The sequence below is a fragment of the Myxine glutinosa genome, chromosome 2 (genome assembly GCF_964187855.1).
Source record: "Myxine glutinosa chromosome 2, kmMyxGlut1.1, whole genome shotgun sequence".
NCBI classification, from domain to species: domain Eukaryota; kingdom Metazoa; phylum Chordata; class Myxini; order Myxiniformes; family Myxinidae; genus Myxine; species Myxine glutinosa.
Window position 1 is genome coordinate 139,788,991 of NC_136262.1, and position 16,744 is coordinate 139,805,734.

Genomic DNA, 16,744 nt, shown 5'->3' on the forward strand with positions numbered 1-16,744 from the left:
GAAAGGATTTTGGAGTTTGCTGATGGAGCTGATTTGTTGATTTGTAATACTCAGTTCCAGAAAGAGGATAATAAGCTTGTTACATACACGTCAGGTGGGTCGACGACAACCGTTGACTACCTACTGGTGCGTAGGCGAGATAGGGGGCACCTCCGGGACACAAAGGTGATCCCGGGGGAGGAAGCTGTTTCACAGCACCACTTTGTTGTCTGCGACATAAGGGTGAAAGGTGCAAGGAGAGCTCGGCGGGTGAAGTACCAACCGAGAATGAAGGTGTGGAGGTTGAAAGAGGTGACAGTGAGGGAGGCATTAAAAGAGAGGCTGAGTATGGTGGAGGATGATGTGGTTGAGCTTGAAAGTGGTTGGATGTCAATGAAAGATAGTCTGTTGGGAGCCGTTGTTGAGGTATGTGGATGGACAAAAGGACCACCGAGGCACTCGGAAACATGGTGGTGGGATGATGAAGTTGGAAAGAAGATTGACGAGAAGAGGAAGAAGTTCAAGGAGTGGCAGTAGGCGAAGGGTGTGGGGGCAGAAAAGGCAGAGCATGAAAGTTATAAGGCAGTCAAGAAGGCTGCAAAGAAAGAGGTAGCAAAGGCATAGAAGGCATGTCGGAAAATGTTCGGAGAACGCTTGGATTCGGAAGAGGGTCAGAGAGCGGTACTCAGGATTGCAAAGCAGATTGCGAAAGAGAGGTGTGATGTGATGGGGGTGAGTTGCTTGAAGGATGAAGTGGGACAAATCGTTGTGGACCCAGATGGAATTAAAGGAAGATGGAAGAGATATATGGAAATACTGTTGAATGCAGAGAATGAATGGGATGGCAACATAGAGAGTAACCCAGTTTTAGGACCGGCAGAGAAGATAACCGAGAAGGAAGTTGAAGAAGCGATAAAAGCAATGAAGAGTAGAAAAGCAGGAGGGCCGACAGGAGTTGTGGGAGATATGTTGAAGGCAACGGGAAATTGGGGTGTGAAGAGAATGACAGAGATCTGCAATCTATTGGTGAAAGAAGGCCGCATTCCAGTGGATTGGGAACTGAGTACCCTCATCCCTCTATACAAGGGGAAAGGTGACCCTCTGGAGTCTGGACTGTGGCTCGTATCCAGCGATAAAGTTATTGGAGCATGGAATGAAGGTATTGGAAAGGGTGTTGGAGAGGAGGATAAGGAAGAAAGTGAAGATTGACAAAATGCCGTTTGGATTTATGCCAGGAAGAGTAACGACAGACGCGCTTTTTATTGTTAGGCAGTTGCAGGAGAAGTATATGGAGAAGAGGAAGAAGTTGTTTCTTGGGTTTGTTGATCTGGAGAAAGCATTCAATAGGGTTCCACGTGAAGTAGTGACATGGGCATTGAGGAAGTTAGGAGTGGAGGAATGGTTGATCAGAGTAGTGATGGCAATGTACAAAAGACCGCGCACAGCTGTAAGGACGAAGGACGCGAACAGTGGTGAGTTTGAGGTGAAGGTGGGAGTGCATCAGGGGTCGGTACTAAGTCCACTACTATTTGTAGCTGTGATGGAAGTGCTGGCTCGGAACGTAAAGGAGGGTTTACCGTGGGAGTTGTTGTATGCAGATGATCTGGTGTTGATTGCAGAAAGTATGGATGGACTGAAGGAGAAGATGAACAAGTGGAAGGAATGTATGGAGACAAAAGGTCTGAAGGTGAATATCGGAAAAACGAAGGTGATGGCAGGTGGTGAGGTGGAAAGAACTGGGAAGTGGCCCTGTGCTGTGTGCAGGAAGGGTGTCGGAGTGAATTCCATTCAATGTACAATGTGCGCTGAGTGGGTTCATAAAAAATGTAGTGGTTTGAGAGGGTCATTAACCAGTCAGGCAGCTACATTCAAGTGTAAGGTGTGCACAGAGGGAGCTGCATATGGAGGAAATGTTGAGTTGGATCTTGGAGACGGCGTGAAGCTGGAAGGTGTGAAAACATTTTGTTGCCTAGGAGACATGCTGAATGGAGAAGGTGGATCAGATTCGGCAACAGTTGCTAGAGTGAGATGTGCATGGAAGAAGTTACGGGACTGAGTGGCGTGCTGACGAGGAGGGGAGTGTCGTTGAAGCTGAAGGGAAAGGTGTATGCTGCATGTGTGAGAATTGTTATGATTTATGGGAGCGAGACATGGGTAATGAACGTAGAGCAGCAACGAAGGCTGGAAAGGATGGAAATGCGAATGGTTTGGTGGATGTGTGGAGTATCGTTGAGAGAGAGGAAGACAAATGATGAATTGCGAAAGATGATGGGAATAGAGCCTGTGATGGATGCTGTGAAGAGAAACAGTTTGAGATGGTTTGGTCATGTGTTGAGGAGGGATGAAAATGACTGGTTGAGAAGAGTTATGGAAATTAATGTAGAAGGAAGTAGAGGATGGGGAAGACAGAGAAAGACTTGGCTAAAGATGGTGGAAGAAGAAATGCAGGCAAGGGGGTTAACAAGGGGAGATGCAGAAAATAGGGCAAAATGGAGAAGATTGTCATCGGGACCGCAAGGCTAACCCCTGCTCTTGCAGGGAAAATGGCCTTAAAATGCCTGTTGTTGTTTTGTTGTCTTGATCGGCATTGTCCCATTAACATTGGAGGGACAGACGTGGATTGTATTCAATGTACGAACCTATCACTGCCTCCTTGGAGATGAAAATATATATAGGACCACTGGTCATGTAGCTTATGTGGGCCCTGGCCTAATGCTGTAATCTAAATTTGGTAGCATTCTGACTGGTGGGTCTGGAGAAGATTTTTGAAGGAATTTACTAAGTCAGCCATTTTGACCTGATTAAAGTCACGTGACCAGAACGAGCTTTACAATCCCCGTCAGCAGTCAGGAGTGGAACCATGCTGCCAAATTTCAGCCTGATTGGCCCAGCGGTTTGGCCGGAGAAGTCAGAATAGGAAACGGACGGACGGATGGTGCACGATGACACCTTATCTGGAATTCCAAATCCATAAAAACTAAAAATGTGGTAAATAGGGTGGTGCACACGAGTCGGCCAACCATTGGCGAGATCTTGATTGGGGTTGAGGGACAGTGCACTTAATGTGATACTTGTAACTGAAAATGCAACAATATTCATGGCTGTGAAATTTAAAAACTCCACATAATGCAAGGCTGAATTGGTACTGAGATTTGAAGGAGTATAAGAGTTGCTATGGTCTTTCAATGAGATTTCCTTGTAAAACAAGAGGATTCATAGAACACCTTACTCCACACAGCCTATTGAAAAAAGAAGAAAAATCTAGAAGTTCCACCTACCGGAGAGCAAGAGTGGCAAATTTGATTGGTCGAGGCAGCGTACAATTTTGAACAAGTACTGATAAACTGAAGCTTTTTGGAGGTGCAAACAAGGCGATTTGTGTTCTACAAGGTTGAAATGCACAATTCAACTAAAATAAAATGAAGGTTTTAAAGAAGAAGAAGAACAACAACAACAACAACAGGCATTTTAAAGCCATTTTCCCTGCAAGAGCGGGGGTTAGCCTTGCGGTCCCCATGACAATCTTCTCCATTTTGCCCTATTTTCTGCATCTCCCCTTGTTAACCCCTTGTTAACCCCCATAGTCGTCTCTTGCGACACACAGGGAATTACCAGTGAACTGGTACTCAATTTGCCGACCTCAGAAGGATGACAGGCTGAGTCAACCACCCTGGCGTTAATTCAGCGATCGACCGGGATTTGAACCCAGGATCCTAAGATCCCAATCCGGCACCCTGACCGCTAAGCCAACACCAGGCTGTTGTTGAACCAGTGTGATCTATGTTTATTCTTCCATGACAAATACTAAAATATTGATACATTTTGTATTCAATACATTTCTCAAAGTGAGAAAGTACATTTTAAATGACCATTTGTTTATTTGATTATTCTAACTAGTGAGGTACCCGTGCTAAGCAAGGGTGGGAGGCCAGACGCAAACAGACAATGCAGAAACGGCGAATGCTAAAGCATGAAACCAATAAATTCCACATTCCTGTAGCACCTTCAGTCGCACGTCAGGCATGGACAGCAAGTTCGTGAAGGACTTCCATGAAAAACGTACCCGTTCGCAAACAAACGGGTACGTTTGTTCCATACCCAGTCAATGGCAAATCTGCATATGGCGATCCGCGAATTCAAGTTTAGAAAGTAGAAACCGTGACGGCATTTCATCATTCACTTGAACTCGATATCTCTTTTTTAAAATTCCAAACAGCATCACTCCAATCACAAATGAAATAACATTAATATAAAAAATAAACTTTTAACAACATTCGTGACATGAACAAATATTTAAATCCTGATGTGAAGTTTCGTACGGTTGGGTGAACACTTACGAATTCAAAATCGAAATTGTATTCACTCAATTCCAATCATCAATTGATACTTTAACAAAACGATTAACACGGTTAACGTTTCACGATTTAACATTACGATTGAATGACGGTTGTATTTGGATATTATCAAACCCACGCATTGCCGTCATCTGTCGACTTCCGCATTCGCAGCAGGTTCATAATTGTCATCAAAATCTAAACATTATTTGTAGAATTTCAATAAAAGCCACATCACTGTTCATATCGATAAATATTATTCCATCGTGTTTGGAAAAATTGGAAAACTTGGAAAAATTGGAAAACTTGGAAAAATTCGAAAAACAATGTAGCCTATTTTATTCCCAGGGGTCCCAGGAATACCCACCCAAAATATCGTTGCGATCGGTTGAGCCGTTTTTGCAGTACCTTCGAACGGACAGACGGAAATTTGGTGAATTATAGTAAGATGCATAAAAACATTTCAAAACGAGATTCATGGTTGCAGCCAGAAATTGCAGTTCGAAGCCATTAGCAAATAAATGTTACACTTGACATCTCCTTGTCCTGAATGTGATTCATCTACGAGACCCCATGGCTTTTAGATCAATGAATAAAAATTTACACATACTGTTTTGTAGTGCGAATAAAATTATGCACATTCAAGTTAGGAGAGAGGAGGGTCTTGGTTTTGGGTACATGCTATCTGAATAATTTTGTTAATACTCTATAAATATAAAGTTGCACACTTCTGGTGCCATTGTGTACAAATGGAAAGGTGCCATACGAATTGCAATGTGCAGTACACTGAAAACAGGTAGGCCACATACATAAGACATGCCTTTTGTCGGGTCATATCGTTTTCCTTCAAGGTAATTATGTCAAAATCAGTCATTCAATATCTTGTATTTTATCATTTTCCCTGCCTGGTTGCTTACCATAATCTCTCATCGTTTTTCCAAATTTGTGACTTTTATTGTTTCACTATATCCCTTGTTTGAGTGTATTATTGGAATGTGTTGGGGTTTTTTGACTTGCAGGTTTACTCAGATTTTTTTCACCATGGGGGACATGAAGACACCTGACTTTGATGATCTTCTGGCTGCCTTTGACATTCCAGACATCGATGCCAAAGAAGCAATTCAGTCTGGAGGGAGTGGTGCTGAAGATGGCCAGGCTTCCGGGCTGCGTCCTGGTATCTGTGAGGATAGTAGTGATGCCTCTGGGCAAAGTAGTGGCTGCCAGGATGGTGGGGCAGTTAGTGTTATCGTAAGACACCCACGTTCCCTGGAACATGGCTATGAATTGGGAACACCCGGTGGGAAGGAGGGTGTAACAAGTGAGCATGCACACAATGGATTTGCAGTAGGTGCTGCAGTTTCCATTGGCCTTGGATTTGGTCAGCACCCGACAGGAGGGGCAATGGCATTCAAAGGTGGAAACTCTATGGGAGCATGCAAAGGACAGCAGGATAGGTTTGGTGGCTTGGCCCAGAAAGACAACTTACTACATGCAGAAGATGATGAGCTTAAGGAACCTGGATTCTGTCAGTTCAGTCCCATCTCCAGTGTGGAGGAAGGTGAGATTGAAGATGATGATGATGAAGAGGACACCGAGGACGATGGTGATGATGAAGAAGAAGGAAATGGTAATGTAGATGGAGATGGGTTGGAGCAAGGAGAAGTTAAGGTGACCCGTGAATCACTGTTACCTGTCCAACGGCGTTCAACCGAGAGCTGCAGCTTTTTAATGGACAGGTTGCTGGGACTACATCCAACAGCAGACACTTACAGTGCTGCATGCACTCCTGACAACACAGCCACATCTAGAGATGAGAAGGGTGAGCCTTTTGCTTCTGAAAATGAGGCGCGGACACGTAGAAAGCCAAAGGCCTCAGAGAAACGTAGGGACTCACGAGAAAGCAGAGATAGTGAAATCAAGATGTCGGAGAAACGACCATCTAGAAAAGGTGATAGCCGTGGTGTGGTGGAGACGCGTAAACCTTTGAACACACGAAGCAGACGTAGTGTAAAAGGACATTGCTCCCCTGAAGAAGCAACCACATACAAATCCGACAGCAAAGGTCGCAAGGGAATAGGGGGACCACTGTACAGGCAAGGTGAAGCAACGCACAAAGCAAAAGATTCCAGAAGGAAAGGAGACAGAGAGGTTAATCAACTGGTGAATAATTATGACATGGATGAGGAAGGAAAAGCCTGTGTTCCAACCAAATCTGCAGACGTTGCCAATAAAACTCTAGAAGAAGCTCATATATCTTGGGATGGTGTTGCATATGAGCCAGAGGATTCGCAACAAACAGTGGCAGGAAATGAGCAGCAGCAAGTTGATGATGGACCAATTGGTCTGCAGTCTAATGTATCGGTGGAAGTAAACAATAGCTCTGCAGGTGATGAGAACTTGTCTCATGAAGAGGAAGTGCCCAAGCACAGAGGGTTGACATTAAAAGACATTAAGGAAAAGGTTGATGTAGATGGTGATGAAGTTCTGGACTGTTTAGATGACTTAGTTGATGCAAATAATACAGAGGTGAGTAAAATGAGCATAGATGATGAAACTTCTGGTTCAACTGCACAAATTGATAGCAAGCCAGCTCAAACAACCTCCACGAAGCTTTCATCTTGCATTGAGGCAATTGCTGCACTCAATGCCAAGAAAGCTGAAAGTGGGTGTCGGGATGTTTCAGTGCACACAGAGCAGCTAAGTCAAGATCTTGTAGATGTACAACTGGTTTCTCATAATGGGTCTTCTGGTAGTCCAAATACTGCTGAAAAGCCCACACTCAATCAGCCAGAGACAGTGGGAAAGCGTGTATCAGCAAAAAGTGGAACAGAAAGCCCACACAGCGTGTGTAGTGAAACAAGCAGTAAGGGTTCTCCTGCACCATCCTCCTTATCTGGGTGTGGTTCACCACCTGCCATTCCGAAGGTGCGTATACGCACAATCAAGACATCCTCAGGCGAGATCACTCGTACAGTTACACGAGTCTTGCCAGATTTTGACCAGGATTCGGGTGTCACTGCATTGCACAAGACACCTGAGGTCTCATTTTCACCTGCCACTGAACAGGAAATCCCCTCCGGTGACACAAGCCCATCAGAAACTCAGCTCGCCAAGGCAACAATTATTGCTGGAGTTGCGGAAGTGGTGTCTGCTGCAACTACAGAATCGATCCACTCTTCCTCTGCAACAACAACAAGCCTTGGTAGTTCTAAACCAGGAACTCCTTCTCAAGTAATCAACATTAAGTTTGCAGACAACACAACGGTGAAGGCAACTGTGCTTTCACCAGTGTCCAATCCTAGTTCATCAGTTGCTTCTGCTTCAGTGCAGGCTGCAGCCAGTCATGTGATGCTCCAGGTAAAACACCTGCCTTTCTTGCTACATAAGGCTGTTTTTGTTTCATTCCAACCCTCTTCTTAACCAGAACTGAGTCATGAGTTTACCTCGTAAAAATTTTAAACTACCTACAATTTTCCATGAACCGATTTGATTTTCTTTGTTAATAATTTATTTTGCCCAGCCTTGATTACAAACGAATTAATATTTTTAATTACTAAAAATATGGGTTGGCCTGTTCGTATTTCCATCAGAGCTGGGGTCCCAAGTTCATATCTTGTAAACAGTGTTGATTTGTCCATTGTACAGCGTGGCCACAATGTCTTGTCACTCCTTGTAAAAGTTGTGCCATTGCCTTTTATCATATTAGCTGATAACACTGAAGTGCTCGGTAAGTGACACCACATACATTTGTGGTACTCTTTTACTTTATTACACATTTTGCAGCATATGACACGAGCCTTAAGTATCCAGGGGATCCGGTTGTGCTCCATCATTGTCATTACAGAGTATAATGTTGCACCATGTTCTGTGGGATATTTTCCGGAGCATTTGTGGGGTAATGCGACTAAAAGCAAATCTCACTGCATGTTTGAGGTTATAAGTGGTTTCATCGTTCTGCTGTGCAACAATATATTTTCTGTTTGTGGGCGTTTATGAACCCAGACACTGACAATAATCTTGTTCAATGGTGTAATTGCTTGTATCACCCAAAGTTACATTCACGCAATCTGAAAAAAACGGAAACGAATTAACAACTGCGCACAAAGGCAATGTCACAATTTTTTCAATGGGTGACAATACATTGTGGCCACCCTGTGTACTAATATCCTTGCAATTTAGGTAAAAGTGCAACTATGCCTCCTTATGCCTATGGCCTACACGTGAAATGTTCAACCTTCCCAATGAGCTTGGGATCACTGTAAAAATAAATGTGTGTACCTGTATTATTACCATAATAGCATTGTCTCTGCCTCACAGGCAGCAAATGTGGTGAAGCAGCAGCAGCTTCGAGGTTCAACGGCAGGTCTTGTGAGCTCTGCTTCTTCGAGACAAACAAAGATCCTGCCAAAGACAGTGCAGCTTGCTGGCCTCAGCCTTGTTCCTCAGGCAGCAACACTACCTACATCAACAATCGCTACAGCAACACCTTCTGTTGGCTTTATGAATTGTGCGGTCACGCCGACGAGCTCATCTGTCTCGCCAATCACTTTTGTTACCTTAGCAGCTCCGCCATCCTCAACATCATCAACACCAACCTCAACATCATCAGCATCTTCTGCTGCTGCTTCCTCATCCCTCACTTCAACAGTGTCCACCAAAGATTCCCAAAATGCAACAACCTCTTCAAGTGGTGCAGCAACGATGGTCACACGAGGGTTGATTGCCCCAGCGCAACATGTTCTTCGGAAGGTGGTAGCATCAGGACAGTTGGGGGGTGCACAAAACACTGTCGTAGAGGCGTTCAACCGACTTCTAAACAGCGCCAACCCAGTTCCACTTTACTTGCCAAACCTGAATCCACCAGCGAGCACTGGAATCACATTGCCGGCAACTGGTCACCGATGCTCTGAATGTGGCGATTCGTTCGCACTTGAGGCAAGCCTAGCTCGACACTATGCTCGCCGGAGTTTACGCATTGAAGTGACGTGTAACCACTGCTCGCGTGGCGCAAGATCCCTTGTGTTTTATAACAAGTGTAGCCTGCTGTCACATGCCCGGCAGCACAAGGAACGAGGTGTTGTTATGCAGTGCTCACATCTTGTGATGCGTCCATTACCTATTGGGCAGCTTTGTGTTCCTGGCCCAGAGCTCATTTCTGTAGTACCTGCTTCTCTGGCTACTTCTACCCCATCAGCCCTTCCTTCGACCACTTCCGATCCTGCAGTTGCAGCCAGTGCTGGAACAGCAGTGCAAATGGCTCCAGGATCCGGTACGACTGTTTCCTTAGCTATATTCCCTTACTTAATTGTTTTACTTGTAGTAAAAAAAATATTGGTTATTGTCAATATGTGCTTCTTTCACTCTCATCCAATGTCATATTCTTTGCCATTATTTTTCACCACCACCACCTTGTACACTTCATCAGGTGGTGTAATAAACTCGCCAGATGGAGCCGGACCAGTTGCTGCAGCACTACCTCTACACGACGATCCAATGAGGCTGACACGATACAGCTCACGCTGCCTCGAGTGCTCACAGCAGTTTGTGGATGGCACCGCACTCGCCAAACACTTCCAACTTCAAGATGATGCGGGCTCACAGGTGTGCACCTGCTGCTGAGCTGACGCAAGTGTATACCAAATCCATCAGTCTACTTCTTAGCTTATATAACTTTGTCTCTTTCTCCTGAATATGATCTGACAAGCTCAAATGGAATGTGTTTTTGTGTTCTTCAGTTCCAGTTCTTTGTGAGAGAATATCTTTCGAGAAATTCTATCACACCCATTGTCCTTTTCAAAGTTCATCATACTGATTTCCAAAAATGATGTGATCACGACTTCTGTCCGTGCATGCGTAGCAGACTTCGTTATCATGATAACTTGTGAACTACTGCAGGGGGTTCCAACCAAACTTGGCAAAAGTATGAACTGCAATACAAAGATGAACTGGTTATATTTTGTGTTAAAAAGGTCAAAAGCCCGGTTGCATAAAATTCCCTTATCCACAAGGAAAGATTTACCTTCAGGTACACTGATTCCTTCACGAAGGATTTTCTTAAGGGCTATTGCACAAAAAACCCTCAGGAAATCCTCAAGTAAGGATTTCCTTAGGGTTGAGGAAATCCTTAGGAGCTGTTGCTATCCCAGGCAACCAATCAGATTAGAGATAGGAAGAGGTGTCCAAAAGCATGAATACGTAATGAACACATGATTTTAAATGACGCTTGTTATATGTTGCATAGGGAACACATGCCTCTCCACCAAGTTTTGGCCAAATCAGTTCACAAATTTTGGAGATATCCTGCTGTATGTCGTTTTTGGCCCTATCTCGCAATGGTGAAAAATCACTTAAAAAATTATACTAGCTGGATCCGAAACCAGATTTTCACCAAAATATAATCATTTCGTCCTTGTCACATTCACTACCTCTCTGCGAAATCTCCTCCAAATCCGTCCACAACTTTGAGATATCTTGTTCACAGACAGACAAACAAACAAGAAAGACGTCATTCAGAGCACGACACTTGCAAAATCCACCCCTCCCCAAAATAAAAAGTTGTAATGGATATATCAAATTGTCCATTTCATTAGCATTAAAAATTGATGATCTAAATCAAAGCTCAGATCAATCGGATTAGAATTGATTATTTTTCAGATGAAAATTGATGATTTTTAGAAGGTCGATCTTGGGTTGACCTTTGATCTTTTGATCTCAAAAATGGTTGGTTTCACAATTCCATGATGCACTATGCAATTCCCCTTTAATTTTCAGGTTAATCTGATGAAAATTGATGATTTTAGAAGTTTGACCTTGAATCGACCATTTACCTTTTCACCTAAAAAATAGTTGCCTTTCCAATTCAGTAACCCAATATGCAAATATTGTTAAATTTTCCCTTGAAACTTGAAAAAAAATGCGATTTTAGAAATTTGACCTCCAGATGACCTTTGACCTCAAAATCAATAGGCTTCTCAATTGTGACGACCTGTACGACTTCGTGAAGTTTCATGACAATCGGTTTAGAATTGTGACCTGTAGGTGAGTGATAAACAAACAGACAGACAGACAGAATAACACGCAACTGACCAATACACTTGAAAAATCTTCGATTTTGCAAGTAACAAACAGACAGGGGTGAAAACACAACCTCCATCCACCTTTGCTGGCGGAGGTAATAAAATGGTGAATGAGAATCGAATGAATTTTTCACAAGAATCATTTTATTCCTCCTTCATCCAGAAGAGATCATTTTATTCCTCCGTCAGGGAGAGAGATCTCGCGAGATCACGGCGAGGTCACATCTTTTCGAAGCTGTTCCATGCGCTCACGCTTTCGAAGCCAAGTGATCTTTCTCAATTGTGTTTTTGTCGAGACTGTATCTATCTTTCGGTGTATGTACCTACAGCGTATCTTTTGGAAAATTTTCAGTGCTAATTTTTCGTACATGTATACACAATCGTCGGTTAATGCGTATCGAGTATTCTGAGGCCTAGTACTCCTTGGCACACCTGAGCTCCTCACCACATACAAGGCTTTCATCCGCAGCTCTATGGAATACTGCTCTCCCCTCTGGTCTGGTGCTCCTGCCTCACACCTAGCCCGTCTTCACGCTGTTGAAACCAAAGCGTTCAGAATCATTGGAATCTCCCGCGATGAAGCTAACTCCAAGGGCCTTTCACTCACTCACCGCAGGCAGGTTGGTGGTCTTTCCATCTTCTACCGACTCATCTCTGGCCTTGCCCCCCCAGCCCTCTCTGGGCTCTGTCCCCCAAATATTCCTACAGGTCGCACAAGATCTGCCTGCAACCCTCTTATGGTTAAACTGCCAAAATCAAGACTTTCTGCTCACCTTCACTCCTTCATTCCTCTTTTCTCCCACCTCTGGAACAAACTCCCTCACTCTCTTCAATCCCACTCCACCCTCCAGGTCTTTAAAACAGCTGTTCACCACCATCTCTTATCCTCCCCCATCCAAAACCTTGATCTTTTCTACCCCCGCTAATTTCGGTCCCCTTGTGTTTTATACCTCTCCCCCCCCCCCCCCCTCCCCTTCCCACGCCTCCTGCCCCCAAGCCCTCTCCCTCCCACACTTCTCCCTGCTCTCAAATGTTGTGGTTGTGTGCTTCCCCTTCTCTCCCCATCTTGTCTTCCGCTCCCTCTTTTTGTATATTTTGTTTGTCTGGTTGATTTGTTTGTGAAATAAATGTTAGCTCTTTCACGAGCCTCGATTCAGTATACAAACAAGTGAATCCTCTTGGATTGCGCTGAGGTTCGGGCATGGAATTTCGAGCCTCGATCATGGTTCGAGCCTCGATCTTGTATACAAAAATAATAATAATAATAATAAGAACCTTGGGCCGAATCTCGCGCTTCACCAGTGCGCGTGCGCGAATTTACGTCACGTCGGCAGCGAGAAGGGGTTCCCCAACACGAACCAATCAGGAACTGCCACGTCACACTTATATGATCTCAGAATTCCTGTGACAGGAATTCGCGTTACACTGGCTGGAAGTCATTCGCTAGAGGCGCTTCCTCAGCGCTAAAAAAAAAGAAAAAAAGAAGCACGTGTTCCCCATGCAACATATAACAAGCGTCATTTAAAATCACGTGTTCTTGCTTTCGGACACCTTCCTATCTCTAGTCTGATTGGTTGCCTGGCATAGCAATGGCTCCTGAGGATTTCCTCTCCCTAAAGGAATTCCTAAGGGTTGTTTATGTAACAGCCCTTAACAAAATCCTTAGCTGAGGAAAAAAAAATGTACCTTTCGGTAAATCTTTCCTAAACACATGAAGTGCTTCGGGCAACGATCGTGTCCGAGACGTGTAGGCAAATGAGTTTAAACTTATGTCAACCCAAAGAACGAATCGTGACCTTTCTTACAACTGGCGTGACTCGGCATGCTCCGCGCGCCTCACCACACGTCGTTTCAGAGGGATAGGCATCTTTGACCATTTTGGTGACTTTTGGGTCTTCAGAGTATTTTCGGTCTTCAGGGTCTTTTGGATCTCTGGGCCTTTAATGGTATTTTGGGTCTTTGGGGTGTTTTGGGTCATTGTGGTCTTCAGGGTCATTGTGGTCTTCAGGGTCATTGTGGTCTTCAGGGTCATTGTGGTCTTCAGGGTCATTGTGGTCTTCAGGGTCATTGTGGTGTTCAGGGTGTTTTGGGTCTTCACGGTGTCTTGGGTCTTCGGGGTGTCTTGGGTCTTCGGGGTGTCTTGGGTCTTCGGGGTGTCTTGGGTCTTCGGGGTGTCTTGGGTCTTCGAGGTGTTTTGGGTCTTCGGGGTGTTTTGGGTCTTCGGGGTGTTTTGGGTCTTCGGGGTGTTTTGGGTCTTCGGGGTGTTTTGGGTCTTCGGGGTGTTTTGGGTCTTCGGGGTGTTTTGGGTCTTCGGGGTGTTTTGGGTCTTCGGGGTGTTTTGGGTCTTCGGGGTGTTTTGGGTCTTCGGGGTGTTTTGGGTCTTCGGGGTGTTTTGGGTCTTCGGGGTGTTTTGGGTCTTCGGGGTGTTTTGGGTCTTCACGGTGTCTTGGGTCTTCGGGGTGTCTTGGGTCTTCGGGGTGTTTTGGGTCTTCGGGGTGTCTTGGGTCTTCGGGGTGTCTTGGGTCTTCGGGGTGTCTTGGGTCTTCGGGGTGTCTTGGGTCTTCGGGGTGTCTTGGGTCTTCGGGGTGTCTTGGGTCTTCGGGGTGTCTTGGGTCTTCGGGGTGTCTTGGGTCTTCGGGGTGTCTTGGGTCTTCGGGGTGTCTTGGGTCTTCGGGGTGTCTTGGGTCTTCGGGGTGTCTTGGGTCTTCGGGGTGTCTTGGGTCTTCGGGGTTTCTTGGGTCTTCGGGGTGTCTTGGGTCTTCGGGGTGTCTTGGGTCTTCGGGGTGTCTTGGGTCTTCGGGGTGTCTTGGGTCTTCGGGGTGTCTTGGGTCTTCGGGGTGTCTTGGGTCTTCGGGGTGTCTTGGGTCTTCGGGGTGTCTTGGGTCTTCGGGGTGTCTTGGGTCTTCGGGGTGTCTTGGGTCTTCGGGGTGTCTTGGGTCTTCGGGGTGTCTTGGGTCTTCGGGGTGTCTTGGGTCTTCGGGGTGTCTTGGGTATTCGGGGTGTCTTGGGTCTTCGGGGTGTCTTGGGTCTTCGGGGTGTCTTGGGTCTCCGGGGTGTCTTGGGTCTCCGGGGTGTTTTGGGTCTCCGGGGTGTTTTGGGTCTCCGGGGTGTTTTGGGTCTTCGGGGTGTTTTGGGTCTTCGGGGTGTTTTGGGTCTTCGGGGGTGTTCGGGGTGTTTTGGGTCTTCGGGGTGTTTTGGGTCTTCGGGGTGTTTTGGGTCTTCGGGGTGTCTTGGGTCTCCGGGGTGTTTTGGGTCTCCGGGGTGTTTTGGGTCTCCGGGGTGTTTTGGGTCTTCGGGGTGTTTTGGGTCTTCGGGGTGTTTTGGGTCTTCGGGGGTGTTTTGGGTGTTCGGGGTGTTTTGGGTCTTCGGGGTGTTTTGGGTCTTCGGGGTGTTTTGGGTCTTCGGGGTGTTTTGGGTCTTCGGGGTGTTTTGGGTCTTCGGGGTGTTTTGGGTCTTCGGGGTGTTTTGGGTCTTCGGGGTGTTTTGGGTCTTCGGGGTGTTTTGGGTCTTCGGGGTGTTTTGGGTCTTCGGGGTGTTTTGGGTCTTCGGGGTGTTTTGGGTCTTCGGGGTGTTTTGGGTCTTCGGGGTGTTTTGGGTCTTCGGGGTGTTTTGGGTCTTCGGGGTGTTTTGGGTCTTCGGGGTGTTTTGGGTCTTCGGGGTGTTTTGGGTCTTCGGGGTGTTTTGGGTCTTCGGGGTGTTTTGGGTCTTCGGGGTGTTTTGGGTCTTCGGGGTGTTTTGGGTCTTCGGGGTGTTTTGGGTCTTCGGGGTGTTTTGGGTCTTCGGGGTGTTTTGGGTCTTTGGGGTGTTTTGGGTCTTCGGGGTGTTTTGGGTCTTCGGGGTGTTTTGGGTCTTCGGGGTGTTTTGGGTCTTCGGGGTGTTTTGGGTCTTCGGGGTGTTTTGGGTCTTCGGGGTGTTTTGGGTCTTCGGGGTGTTTTGGGTCTTCGGGGTGTTTTGGGTCTTCGGGGTGTTTTGGGTCTTCGGGGTGTTTTGGGTCTTCGGGGTGTTTTGGGTCTTCGGGGTGTTTTGGGTCTTCGGGGTGTTTTGGGTCTTCGGGGTGTTTTGGGCCTTCGGGGTGTTTTGGGCCTTCGGGGTCTTTTGGGTCTTCGGGGTCTTTTGGGTCTTCGGGGTCTTTTGGGTCTTCGGGGTCTTTTGGGTCTTCGGGGTCTTTTGGGTCTTCGGGGTCTTTTGGGTCTTCGGGGTCTTTTGGGTCTTCGGGGTCTTTTGGGTCTTCGGGGTCTTTTGGGTCTTCGGGGTCTTTTGGGTCTTCGGGGTCTTTTGGGTCTTCGGGGTCTTTTGGGTCTTCGGGGTCTTTTGGGTCTTCGGGGTCTTTTGGGTCTTCGGGGTCTTTTGGGTCTTCGGGGTCTTTTGGGTCTTCGGGGTCTTTTGGGTCTTCGGGGTCTTTTGGGTCTTCGGGGTCTTTTGGGTCTTCGGGGTCTTTTGGGTCTTCGGGGTCTTTTGGGTCTTTTGGGTCTTCGGGGTGTTTTGGGTCTTCGGGTGTTTTGGGTCTTCGGGGTGTTTTGGGTCTTCGGGGTGTTTTGGGTCTTCGGGGTCTTTTGGGTCTTCGGGGTCTTTTGGGTCTTCGGGGTCTTTTGGGTCTTCGGTGTATATAGGGTCTTCGGGGTTTTTGGGTCTTTTGGGTCTTGAAGGGTATTTTGGGTCTTCGAATGGTATTTAGGGTCTTTAAGGGTATTTTGGGTCTTTAAGGGTCTTGGTGGTCTTAATGGTTTTGGGGGACTGAAAGGGTCGTCAAAGGTCTGAAGGGTCTCAGCAGTCTAAACATAATTAAGAGTTCACGGACTGTGTTTTGGGTGTAGAAAATGTTTTGAAGAAGAAGAAGACGTTTTGGTCACATTTTAACAAGCATAACCACATACGTTTGCTCTATTATAGCCGGCGAAGCCGGTGTTGTCAATGAACGCGTACGTATTATGTTGAAAACCTGATTATGCCTTGGCTCGAGAATCCGAAGCGCAGTGGAGGCCATCATCTTGCGGATGCGGAAGTATGCATAACAAATTTAAAACGTTCATTAGGAGTTTCTTTCACCCGTCATTGTTTGATTCACAATCTTATGCACCTCCAATGTATTATTAAAATACTTTAAGACCAACATCGGCCCGCACGGGCCTGGTTATCTTCAACTAAACGCGTCACCAAACACCGGACCCAATGAGAGTCGAGCATTTGCAAAAATATTTCTAAAATCAAATCACTCAATGGAGGCCGCCATCGACCGGATGCGGAAGTTTGCATAAAACAATTGCGAAAGAGTTCAATAGGAGTTTGTTTCACCCGTCGTCCTTTGATTCACAATCTAATGAACCTCTAATTAGTAATTAAAATACGTTAAGACCA

The 16,744-nt window shown here is 46.1% G+C and overlaps 1 protein-coding gene across 3 annotated transcripts in view; it reads left to right on the forward strand.

Moving 5' to 3' along the window:
- Nucleotides 1–16,744, forward strand: part of ZNF532 (zinc finger protein 532) — a 132,259-nt gene that overhangs the window by 20,402 nt on the left and 95,113 nt on the right. For all 3 annotated transcript variants that reach the window (XM_078771743.1, XM_078771742.1, XM_078771744.1), the window contains exons 2-4: nt 5,333–7,670; nt 8,631–9,582; nt 9,739–9,914. In XM_078771743.1, the coding sequence (XP_078627869.1) occupies nt 5,355–7,670; nt 8,631–9,582; nt 9,739–9,914 (3,444 nt within the window). In that variant the 5' untranslated portion in view covers nt 5,333–5,354. The remainder of the gene's footprint in view (nt 1–5,332; nt 7,671–8,630; nt 9,583–9,738; nt 9,915–16,744) is intronic.